At 38.1% G+C, this 13283-nt stretch overlaps 1 protein-coding gene and 1 pseudogene across 6 annotated transcripts in view; one reads left to right on the top strand and one right to left on the bottom strand.

The window, feature by feature from the left end:
- MAST2 (microtubule associated serine/threonine kinase 2) overlaps positions 1-13283 on the top strand; it is a 250465-nt gene that overhangs the window by 90142 nt on the left and 147040 nt on the right. The window contains exon 1 of one of the 6 annotated variants that reach the window (XM_037742876.1): positions 1581-2334. The exons of the other annotated variants lie outside the window; for them this stretch is intronic. Within the exon in view, the coding sequence (XP_037598804.1) occupies positions 2296-2334 (39 nt within the window). The 5' untranslated portion in view covers positions 1581-2295. Of the gene's footprint in view, positions 1-1580; positions 2335-13283 lie in introns of those variants that run through there. 6 annotated transcript variants of the gene reach the window in all.
- LOC108312769 lies at positions 7447-8299 on the bottom strand (annotated as a pseudogene).

Consider the following 13283-nt stretch of genomic DNA (forward strand, 5'->3'; position numbering starts at 1 on the left):
TTTTGAGATAAAGTCTTGCTCTGTTGCCCAGGCTGGAGTGCAGTGGCATGAATGGCATTTCCAGTTGAAGCCTTTTTGTAGACTTCCTAATATAATGAATTAAGCCTTCTTTGACATTCCTGTAGCACTTTGTCATACCTTTGATGTAGCATACTTCTCATGTTGTATCATAATTACTTGTTTATGTTTGGCCTCCCCATTGGATTTGAGCTCTCTTAGAGTCGGATTATTAGTTTATGGGTAATGTTGATTTTGGTAATTTTTCCTTATTCCTATCTCAGTGGTTGACATGTAAGTGATTCTTGAATTAGTAAATGAATAAAGAGTTTGCATTTTGAATCTTTTGTCTGAATAGCTTCTTAGAAAGCATCATTTTTATGTTTTTACTGACTATAGTGTTGAATAAATTAGAAACCATTCCTACTTCCTCTCTGCTGATACATATATTTTAGTTAGTTAAACCTATTTTGACAGAAGGGTTCTGTGACTATAAAGGCCTGTTACTTTGCAGACACTCATACAGTGTATAGCATACCCTGTGCAAATCAGCTGTCTGTTCAGGTCTTGTGTTTGTTTTCCCCATAGACATAATCCAGCCGTTAGTTGTTTAAAGCAGCAGATGGGAGAAGGAATCCGTGGAGATGTGGATTTATTAGCTCTTACAATGAAAGACCACACTGGTTATGCTAAGGATTAGAAGATTTCTGCTGAATGAAAGGGACATGGATCCTGTTTTTTTGTGTGTGCAGTTTTCAGCAGTATAACAATCTCTTATGACTATAATCGTTGTAAGAAGACCAGAAAAAGATCTTGTAAATAGACTTTCCTTCAAGCCTAGACTGTTGGTTGCAGATAGGAGGGACAGCTTTTCTTCCTCGTTGGGTGTAGACTGAATCTGGCCTTTAGTTATTGCTATATTTACACCTTAGGTATTACAACTGGCTGATTGTGTTCTTTATACATATCTTTATCTGCCATATTAGGAAATTTGGATTCATATCTCCTGAATTTTGTTGGAGAGTGAGTAATTATTATAGCATGTCTTATAGTTTGGGAAAAATGATTGTATTTAATTTGTTTAACCCATTTCCTAAAAATACAGTGCTGCCTTCACAAACAATTTTGTGTGTGTGACTTATTAGAAAGATTAGCAACTTTCCTTTGTGTTTACTAAGATTCTGACAATTACCATGAAGTTGTAAAGTTTAAATGTTTCTTATCGAGTGTTTAAGGGACAGAATCATATCATGAGAACAATCTTTCACTTTTAAAATCTAAAAGATTATATATTTTTTGCCACGAATTAAGAGACAGAAGCATCTTTAAACTTGGCTGAAGTCCTACTTTAAAAATGGCAGCCAGTAACCAAAGAAACAATTCTTGAGATTATTAAAGCTTGGATAAAACCAGACGTTTTCATGCTGTGCCCTTTTAGAAGTCTGGGGGAATGGGGAGTGTTTCCTGTGACAGCACTGTAAGCGATGAATAGATGAATGAATTTGTCCATGCTCAGAACTCACAACACGTGTACTAGCCCCCTCCCACACATAAAAGAGCAGGGAAACCGATCTTAGCAATGATTTAGCTCCTGAAGAAAGAGGCTTTCGTTACTGTCCAAGAAGTGAAGACCAGCGAGTCTAGTGATAAAGAAACAAAAGAACCCCTGACAGTGTTGAAAGAATCTGACATTTGCTTTGTCTGTACAAAGGATGAAAGGAATTTTGCCGACTTAGTCAAAACAATAACTGGTTTTATATCAGTTTGAGTCTAAAATACAGGCATCAGAATAATACATTTTTCTTTGTATTTCAGAAGAATTGTCATCTTTTTTAAAAACGTATGTGGAGTGGTTTTCTTTCTGGAAAGGAAAACGTGACATGGATTTTATAAGCTTAGTAGCTGTAGGTGGAGACTCTCTTGTTTGCTAAACCTTTTTAATAAACAGCGAAGTCAGAATATCAAAGATTGGAATTTTTCCCCCTGGAACCTTTTGTTCTTTTCTTGGCACTTCAAATAATTTCAACCAAAGGGGTATGCATGGAAATGAAAACAAATATGAAGTCTTTCCGCTATTTGGCAGTGCTTCAGATAAGATGTACCTGTACTCCTGTGAAGAAAGACGTGACTCTGATTTGAGGCAGTGATTGTATACTTACGCTGGACGGAGGGAGAACTGGTTTAGTGGAACAGTGGGTTAGTGGTGTACTGAATGAATTGTTTGCCTCTTTATCCAGCAGTAAGGAGGCACTAGTAGTTGACTGTCTGGGGAGTGGCTTTTTTTGTCTGATATCTATTATGGATGATTCCAGTATTCTAAGAAGGAGAGGGTTACAGGTGAGTAAAAGAAAACCTTTTTCACTGGTCTCCTTCCTTTTAGTGTCTCTTGTAAATGTACTGAACAGGTTGTTATAATTTATTTAATTCATTTGAAGTAGGAGACAGGGTAGAGTGCAGCTAAGTTCCTCTTTATTCTTTGAGGTATAGTTATAATTAGAGAACTTATCTAAAATCTTGCTGTTTTGATAGAAAAATGCTGCTTGGGCTTATTTACACTGTATTTAGTGAACAGAGCAATTAAATCAGACCTGTATGGGATAGAAGCCTACTTTAGAACATTAGACATTACTGCTGACCGATTGTTTACAGTGAACATATTCTGTTCCTGACCACCATGCTGGGCTGCCCCCCATTAAGTCACATATATGTGTAGTATATGCTTGATTCTATATATCGTTTTAAGAACTTTTCTAAATTATCACTTTGCATATATACATTCCATCCACCTATTGTCTGTCTGTCTGCCTACCTACCTACCTGCCTACTTATTTACCTACCTGCCTACTTATTTACCTACCTACCTGTCTATCATCTTTTCCTTCTTAAATCTGAGGTAGTTTGTTAGATGAAGAGGTATGTAAGATATAACAATGAGTGAAAATAGACTGATAGGCAACCTTCAACTGAGTTTTAATGAATATCTTTAGCACTAAAAGGACACATGCCAAATTTGATGATTATTATTTTCATGCTTTGTGGATTATCTCATCTTAGCCTTATTAGCAAAGAGCAAACCAGCTTCTATTTAGTCTATCACTGAATGTTTTTGAGAATTGACATAATGAAGATTCTAGTGTAAATCACTGAGCTAATCAATCAACCTGTGATGTTCTAGTCATGAAATGTAGCTGTTTTTCTGGTTTTGTTTATTTGACATTATTTATAAAGCACTTTTTTTTTGGTACAGAACACCTAAGGTTTTTAAAATTATCATGAATTAACATTATTTTAGTTTCTTTAAAGTTCTCAGAAGGAAACTTTATAGGATTAATAAACTTTAAATTTAAACAAATTGTATTGTTTCTAGTTATTATATGTACTTCTTTTTGATGGTGTTGTAAACATTTAGAGCCCATAGGGAACACCCACTGAGTCTTTCACAGTTGTTCAGTATGACTAGGGCTTTAAAAGTCCGTAACATAAACTCCAGTGCCTTATACTGATTTCCCCTGTTAGCACAATTGATTCAATGAGACTCCTCACTTGATTTCTTGGGGGTGATTTTGAGAAGTATTTATACAGTACTGTTAACTCAGATGACCTCTCACAAGTAGTGATACATGTTCAAGTAGCTGCTAATTAAAAATGGCTGGCTCTATAAGCCCATTTAGTTGCATTGCTTATTTATATCTTTATTTCTGTTTAGTTGCCAGGATTCAGAAAGGGAATCCTATTTGTTGAATGGGAAATATTTCCTGTTTTGTGTTAAATCATTCTTTTTCTCCCTGGGGCCTGAGTCAGTCTCTAATATCTGCTACCTTGTTTACTGATGCTCTTCCTCTTGAGTCTTTGTTTCTATCTAGCAGGAATTCTAAACTGCCAGATTACACAGCACTAGAGGATCTTTTCCTACAGCCTTATACTTAAAAAAATTATCTCCCTATTTATTTTATCTTTCTTTTGAGATGGAGTCTGACTCTGTCGCTCAGGCTGGAGTGTACAGTGGTGTGATCTTGGCTCACTGTAACCTCCACCTCCTGGGTTCAAGTGATTCCCCTGTCTCAGACTCCCAAGTAGCTGGGATTACAGGCGTGTGCCACTACAACCTGGGTAATGTTTGTATTTTTAGTAGAGATGGTGTTTTACCATGTTGGCCAGCTTGGTCTCGATCTCCTGACCTCAGGTGATCCTCCCACCTAGACCTCCTGAAGTACTGGGATTACAGACTTGAGCCATTGCACCCAGCCTATTTTTAAAAAATAAACTTTAAGATTCATTCTCCAGAAGATTGCTTTGAAACATTCTAAAAACAGAGCTAATACTTGAAAAGCAGCAGTTTAGATTGTTTTAAATGATTACATTATAATGTGAAGCTTTAAAGGTAAGTTTTATTGATAAATTTACATAAATAAACACACAAAGGTACATTGTGCCTGGTGGTAAAGGTAATCTACTGGGTAACCTCAGATTTGAACTTGAAAAATCCATATAAATGTTTGGCCTCACTAATTGCTTTTTGGTGAAATAGATTTCCTAAAACTTTTCCAGAAAATTAGCTAAGACATAGCCTACTTTGATACCTCCAAGTTTCTCTGCAGAGTTTCTTGGGAGGTGGCAGAATAGTAAATAGTACATTTAAAACTAGTTCCATGAGAGCAAAGACCTTGTCTATTTTGTTCAAATTATAGTTCTGCCATGATCCAGTCATATAACCATGGCCAAATTTTATTTCATTTCTGTACTACACTAGTATATTGAGAGTAGACAGTGGACGCAGGGGCTGCAGCAAAAAGACCAATTATGAGACTGTTGTGGCCAAAAAAGGCAAGAAATAATAACAGATTGGATGGGTGATAGCAGTGGAGGATGCGGAGGACTTTTATTGGCCATTTTTACAGATATATGAAACTCAGTAGCTTCCTCAAGGACAGACAAGTAGGTGTATTGGCAGGCCAGGTATATAAGTTAGGGTACTCTGAACTACAAGTAACAGAAATTTTGATTCTGAGTGGTTTAAATATTAAGTAAATGTATTGACTCACAACAATGAAGTCCAGAGGTTGGATGAGTTTCAGAGTTGGGTAATCTGGTGTCTTTGCTCAGCTTCATTGCTATTGTGTCTTCCTCTGTGTTTTGGCCTCATTCTCAAGCTTGCTTTCTATGTGGTAGAAAAAGAACTGTGGCGGTTTCAGGCTGAACAGTCACACGCTACAACATCCCTACATCTTAATGGTGAAAGGACATCTGGGAGATTATGTGTGAGCATCTTTTCTTTCTTTTTTTTTTTTTTGAGACGGAGTTTCGCTCTTGTTACCCAGGCTGGAGTGCAATGGCGCGATCTCGGCGCACCGCAACCTCCGCCTCCTGGGTTCAGGCAATTCTCCTGCCCCAACCTCCTGAGTAGCTGGGATTACAGGCACGCGCCACCATGCCTAGCTAATGTTTTGTATTTTTAGTAGAGACGGGGTTTCACCATGTTGACCAGGATGGTCTCGATCTCTTGACCTCGTGATCCACCCGCCTCAGCCTCCCAAAGTGCTGGGATTACAGGCTTGAGCCACTGTGCCCGGCGAGCATCTTTCCTTTGCACTAGAGGAGCCTCCTTTGGTATAGGAATTGATGTTGTTTTGCTTGAAAAGCTGTTCAAGTTGCGTCTTTTTTTGTGGTAAAAATTGGCTTTCATCGTACATCTACTTTTGAAGCATCTACACGGGGAGAGGCATTTGAGATTGAAGTTCCTTGTGAATTGAAGGAGGTGCTTTTATATTTGCCCTATTTCCTAATCAGTTTTATGGGGGATGACTTTATTTTAACTTTGAAAGGTCAGGGACTAGTCACCATAAGCAAATTTTTGTTATCAACTCTCTTAGTGCCATCATTTCCACATTATTTGCCCATAAAGCAGATGTAATAATCCGTCTTCATTGTGTAGAGAGTGGAATTTCCCAGGTTCTGAATTGAAAATATTTTTTGTGCTGATAAAATTATTGCCTTCAGGCAAAAACTAAATTGTATAATGTTTTTGTGCACCCCCTATCCCTGCTTGTTTTTGCCTTTGCTGTTCAAAAATGGGAGTACTTAGAGTGTCATTGTTCAGGGGTACTGAATTATTTTGGAGGATATATGACAACATAACGTGTGCTGGGAAGCATTATAATTCAGAAAGCCTTCTTGGGACTTTTTTTATTTTGCAAATTTTGACTCATAAATTATCATCATCTTACAAAATGTGATTCAGTTAATTTTTAGTCTTTAAAAACAAAATCTTTAAGAGCCAGATAGATTTCAAACATTCCATTTCTTGAAATTTCATTTTTAAAAGGATAATGACATGGATAAAAATATAACCTAATTATTTGCTTCTGTTGTTCTACATTTGATTGTTCTTTTCTGTGGGAAGTTTGATAAAGGAAAAATTTCAGTTTGTACTCTTTAGTTTTTAATAAGATATTTTCATCAAGTCAATAAATTAGATGGCTTTGAAGGCTAAGTAATTTATCTCACCCATCCCTCTTCTGTGCCCTGTCTCATATATATATTCCTATTCTGTGTTGCAGCTACACCAGTCTTGTACTTTTTTTTTTTGTCATTTTTTTCTGACATTCCCTCATTCCTGAATATTTCTATCGTCCTATCAATCTTCTGATCATCCCCATGCAGTTAAGACCTGAGTACCTAATTTTTCAAATATTATAGTCATTATGGATGATTCCAGCATCTTTGCAGACAAGGATAATTAGTCCAGCCTCAGATCTTTAGAATTCCTTGACTATCTGGAGTCTCTTTTAACAAGACATTCCTATAGGCTCCAGGTATTCTGTAGAGGGAATTGTTTGATTAAGAAATCTTGTAGTAATTTACAGTTACATCCCTTGATCAACTCTGAATTAAATTCTGGTGGTCTCTATGTAAACCTAGATTATAAATTGGTGGTCTACAGACTATTTACTATAGATATATTTTATTTATCCACCTTTGGAGATTTAAAGAAAAATTGACCAACACAGTCTCCACCAGTCCCCTTTTGTTTTATTCTCTGCTGCTTTATATATTTACTGAATTTCATCGATTCTAAGGTTTACATCTTTTTACTTTTTAATAGCTTTGAAGTAGTGGAGTTACTCTTCATGGTGTGTTATACTTTAATTGGCAGGGCTTGTTTTTGTTTTGCATTTAAAAAAAAGTTTCTTACTGTTACATAAAGTAATAATATCTTTTGCAATTGATATTTATTCAAATTTGATAAAGCACAGCATATTACCTTACCGGCCCATTAAAGCATTTGAGTTTGCAATACTTATGTCTCAATCCAAAGACCTCTACCTTTTTTTTTTTTTAAGCTCTCTCCCTTTCCTTTTTCTAAAGTCTTGAAGATCTCTGTTCCTTTGATCCTTTTTTTCATATATATATATATATATACACCTATATATATAGGTGTATATATATATATATTATTAAGCAACATAATCAAAAACAGAAACACAACAACCTTAAAGGTGAAACAGCAATAAGTCAAAGTGCTGCTGCAGTTCATGGATGTACCTGGGGTACATGCTCCCTCATTGCGAGGCAGGACATAGGCACATGATTGTGCAATTAGGTATATATGTGACCAAGAAGAATCAGAGAAATGGAAAACATTGGAGAACAGAAAGTAACAAGAACTTTTCATCAGGCAATCCCAAAGCGCTCTGCTGTTTTCCTCTTCTTTGCATCTGTATCCTCTGTGGTTCCAGTTCCAGCTGAACTTGTGACAATTCCAAATTGTTCCTTCCTCTTTTTTAGTTTCTTATCATCTTCAGACTTTCTGGAGATTGAAGAGACATTCAGACCAAATCTTTGAGCTCTTTCCTTCAGCTTATCCAAGTTAACCATTAGGCTTGTTATCAGATTACAGACCTTTTGTTGGAACTGAAGAAATCCCAAACCTAGCTGCCCGAGCAGCTTTCTTACTCTCTAAGATCACAGGTACATTGAATCGTTCGGCCTTCTGCATTCTCTCAGTCTGTGGTATTTCAGATGTAATTTTTACCACTTTCTTCTCTGCTGCCACATCAACAGTTTTTTCAGGGGGTTCTTCCTCTTTGACAGGGAGCTCTATAGGCTTCGTTTCTTCTTCCTCTGTTTCATCTCCCAGTACATCTTCTTTATTTGCCTCCTCTTCAGCATGTTCTTCAAGATATGCCTGGAGTCTGTGGATAAGATCTTGCTTTATTCCCTTGGTCTCCAAACCATGAGCAAGACATTCTTGCTTTAGTTTAGCAAGCTTCAGCTTATGGAGCTCCACTGTCTCAGTCACCATGTTGTTACTCCTCACTCCACTTTTTTTTTTTTTTTTTTGAGACAGTTTCGCTCGTGTCACCCAGGCTGGAGTGTAATGGTGTGATCTCGGCTCACTGCAACCTCCGCCTCCTGGGTTCAAGTGATTCTCTAGCTTCAGCCTCCTGAGTAGCTGGAATTGTACGTGTCCGCCGCTATGCTTCGCTAATTTTTGTATTTTTGGTAGAGATGGGCTTTTGCCATGTTGGCCACGCTGGTCTCGAACTCCTGACCTCAGGTGATCCACCACCTTGGCCTCCCAAAGTGCTAGGATTACAGGCATGAGTCAGTGTGCCTGGCCTTTGATTCTTTTTATACCTATTTAACGTGCCTTTCTGTATCATCTGATATTGTTTTATTTTTTCTCAATTAATTTATTTGGGGCATATAACATTTGTGAATTTTTTTTATCATACAACCACTTTCACATATTGTAGGTAAACCCAACTCAGGAATAATGTATGATTCAGTTTTTTAAAATGCTCATGTATGTAATGTAATTTTCTATTTTTCATCTTGTATTTGGTGAGGTATATATTTTTAAGAGTTTTTCCATTTTGTGTTATTTTGTTATTTATTGAGAACAATTTGTTTTTATATATATATTTTTTAAACCTTTGCTGAATTTGTTCATCTCTTCCTCTTTGGATTTCTAATATTGGGTAAAGACTCTTTTTTTTCATGATCAAATATCAGTGGAATGCCAGGTACAGTGGCTCATACCTATAATCTCAGCACTTTGGGAGTGCCAGGTGAGTAAATCACTTGAGCCCAGGAGTTGGAGACCAGCTTGGGCAGTATGGTGAGATGCCTCTACAAAAAAGTTTTTAAAAATTAGCTAGGTATGGCGGTGCACAGCTGTAGTTCCAGCTATTTGGGAAGCTGAAGTTGGAGGATCGCTTGAGCCTAGGAGGTTGAGGCTGCCGTGAGCCATGATTGTGCTTCTGTATTCCAGCCTGGGTGACAGCAAGACCTTGTCTCAAAAAAATGAAAATAACAACAACAAAAATTCAGTGGAAGATTTTTGTTGTTGTTGATAGTTTTTCTAGAAACCAACTATGCCTTTATTTCAACCTTTTCATATCAATTTGCTCTTGGTATATTTTACAAATGCATATAGTAGGTTTTCTTAAAAAAGAAAAAAAGTCCTGTTTGTAATGATAAATTTGTCTCTTTACCTTTATTATGATTAATGATATATTTGGACTTGTTTCTGCCATACTATTTTTTGTATTCCATGCCTTATATATCCATGCCTTACTTTTTTGACCGTTTAAAAATATTGGTAGAGTTTTTTGTTTTCTTATTTTCTCTTACTATTTCTACTGATGTGTTAGAACAAATTCAAACTTTAACACTACAAGTACTCCTTATCTCTTATTACCTCCCCAAACTTATTTGGCTGTGTAATCAAACTGAGCTGAAACAGCCCAGTTTAAAAAATAACAGCAACAAAACCATGAAATTCACAGCAACCAGAGGTGACCCAGTTTACCTGAGCCAGCATCATAAGAAAGTTCTGTTTTAACCCTATAAGGAGAATAACTTTGTAATGAATAATCAGTGTTTTGTTTCCTGTTTTGCCTTGTTTCACTGTTGTAATTTGGTCCTTTGACAACAGTGTTATCATCAGTAATGGATTCTGAGTAGGCCCTAGAATGTTCACCACTCTTACCCTCACCCCAGGCAGTGTTATTTATGTTAGTTACACTATGTGGGTTTAATTATGAGTTACATAAAGAGACATGTAATCTTTTAGTGGTAGAGAATACCTTTTTTTCCTCCTTGATTCTTTTTTTTTTTTTTTTTTTTTTTAAGGCAAATTCTTACCATGTTACCTAGGCTGGTCTCAAACTCTGGGCTCAAGTGAACCTCCCGTCATGGCCTCCAAAGTATTGGGATTACTGGCTTGAGCCACTGCATCTTGCCTCCTTGATTTTAATTGTTAATTGAAAAGTTATTGTCTCCAAAACCCAATTCTCTATCCACTTCCAATGGAGTTAATTACTGGGTTATGTTTCTTAGAGTTTGTTAATTTTCTTCTCTGGGAAGAGTGCCGCTACTGCAGTGGGGATCGATATATATTACGTATAGTGTGAGAAATTCAATAGAAAGTGAGCGAGATTCAGAGTCCTAGGGAAGGAGCTGCCTCAGGCAGAGACAGCTTTGACCCATAGTCATCTCCATGCTGGTGACTGTTGACATAAAGGACAAGGACCAGCCTTGTGACTCTTGGCTTGCATATTTACTTGTGGGGGTAGCAGTTTGGACACTTGGCCTTTGTCTTTTCTTTGGAAATATTTTATGGCTTCAGTCATGTGAATAATGAGTAGTACATATAGGCAGTGATTCTCCATCTGTGTGAATGGCACCATTTTGTGTGTGTGTGTGTTTTTTTTTTTTTAAGATGGAGTTTGTGCTTGTTGCCTACGCTGGAGTGCAATGGCGTGATTTTGGCTCACTGCAACCTCCTGGGTTCAAGCCATTTTCCTGCCTCAGCCTCTTGGGTAGCTGGGATTATAGGCATGCACCACCAAACCTGGCTAATTTTTGTATTTTCAGTAGAGACACGGTTTTTCCATGTTGGTCAGGCTGGTCTCGAACTCCCGACCTCAGATGATCCGCTTGCCTCAGTCTCCCAAAGTGTTGGAGTTACAGGTGTGAGCCACCGCATCCAGCCATGAATGGCCCCATTTCTTGTTTTATGTAATACCTTTAGAAGTTTGCCTTGTGGTCAAGTGAAAGAGAGTGACTGGTTATTTCTCTAGGATTTAGTATGTACAGCTTTCTTTGTAACTTCAGATTATGGTTTAATAGCTTTTATTTTGTTCAATATAGTCAAACATTACTAAAGCTCTTTGGGAAATATCATCTTTGGCAGAAAGTATCAAAGTGTATAGATTTGAAGGATCCAAATGGTAATAATGGAATTTTAGAGACTGTTAAAACAATATACATTGAATATTTGGGGTGGAGTGATGGGGATGGAGTATTGGGGGTGGGGTTAGTTTTTAGAGAATAGCATCTTATCACTTAGCTTTAGAGCTTTGGTGGGTTAGATTAGAAAAGTGCAATTTCTTCTTCCTATATTTTTTGAGACAGGGTCTTGCTCTGTCACCCAGGCTGGAGTGCAGTGACATGATCTTGGCTAACTGCAACCTACACCTCCGATCTCAAGTGATTCTCCCACCTCAGCCCCCTGAATAGTTGGAACTTCAGGTGTGCGCCATCACTCCTGGCTAGTCTTTTTGAACTTTTTTGGTAGAGGTGAGGTCTCACTGTGGTGCTCGGGCTGGTCTTGAAGTCCTGAACTCAAGTGATTCTCCTGCCTTGGCCTCCCAAAGTGCTGGGATTACAGGTGTGAGCCACCATACCTGGCCAATTTATTGTTATTAATCCAAAGTGTTTGTCTTTAAACTTTCAAGTGTATTTTTTTAAATTTAGCCTAGGAATAACTTTTGTGAAAAAGGCAGACTAGTTATTTTTATCTCAGATGAGCAGGTAAGAGTAATGAAGTTTAGAAAGGTTTAATTACTGACCAAGATTTTATAAGGAAGTAAGTAGCAGAATTGTGTTTTTATCCTTTTCTGGCTGAGTCCTAGTTTCTTTATACCATATAGAAATATCTTGTTAATATCATCAAGCTGTTCATCAAACGCAAATGAGAATAACACATTATTTATAGAAAAAAGGTTTTTCTGTTTGTTTGTTTTTGTTTTTTCTTCTTGAGACAGTGTCTTTCTGTTGCCCAGGCTGGAGTGCAATGATGTGATCTTGGCTCACTGCAGCCTCTGCCTCTTGAGCTCAAGTGATCCTCCCACCTCAGCCTCCCAAGTAGCTGAAACCGCTGGCGTATGCCAGTATGCCCAGCTAATTTTTGTAGTTTTGTAGAGATGGGGTTTCACCATGTTTCCCAGTCTGGTCTTGACCTGCTGAGCTCAAGCAATCCTCCTGCCTCAGCATCCCAAAGTGCTGGGATTACAGGTGTGAGCCACTGTGACTGGCCTATTTTCATACACATTACTTTATTTGACCTTTACAACTGCTGTATCTAAACCTTTGAGGTAGATGAAATCCCGGGTCACACAATTACATGTTTTTGAGCCATGACAGAAACCTAGTTTTCCAAACTTTAAATTTTATGTTCTTGGCCAGGCATGGTGGCTCACACTTGTAATCTGGCACTTTGAGAGTCTAAGGTGGGCAGATCACTTGAGGTCAGGAGTTCGAGACCAGGCTGGCAAACAGGGCAAAGTCCCATCTCTACTAAAAATACAAAAATTAGCCGGGCATGGTGATGCAGGCCTGTAGTCCCAGCTATTCAGGAGGCTGAGGCACGAGAATCACTTGAACCCAGAAGGTGGAGGTTGCAGCAAACCAAGATGGCGCCTCTGCACACCAGTCTGGGTGAGAGTGAGACTGTCTCCAAAAAAAAAAAATTTGTGTTCTTTCCCACATTTCTTAATATTATTGTAAAGCATAAATACTTTATCATTGTTACCAGTTTTTAGGGTGATGCCATGGGAACTTAATGGGACAAGGAACAAGCAAATGATTAAGAAAAGTAAAATATGGGCCGGGCGCGGTGGCTCAAGCCTGTAATCCCAGTACTTTGGGAGGCCGAGGCAGGTGGATCCCGAGGTCAAGAGATCGAGACCATCCTGGTCAACATGGTGAAACCCCATCTCTACTAAAAAAAAAAAATACAAAAAATTAGCTGGGCATGGTGGTGCATGCCTGTAATCCCAGCTACTCAGGAGGCTGAGGCAGGAGAATTGCCTGAACCCAGGAGGCGGAGGTTGCGGTGAGCCGAGATCGCGCCATTGCACTCCAGCCTGGGTAACATGAGTGAAACTCCGTCTCAAAAAAAAAAAAAAAAAGAAAGAAAAGTAAAATATGGCAGGGCGCAGTGGCTCACGCCTGTAATCCCAGGATTTTGGGAGGCCGTGGTGGGTGGATCACAAGGT

Source organism: Cebus imitator, unplaced genomic scaffold, assembly GCF_001604975.1.
Source record: "Cebus imitator isolate Cc_AM_T3 unplaced genomic scaffold, Cebus_imitator-1.0 Scaffold129, whole genome shotgun sequence".
Classification (NCBI taxonomy): Eukaryota; Metazoa; Chordata; class Mammalia; order Primates; family Cebidae; genus Cebus; species Cebus imitator.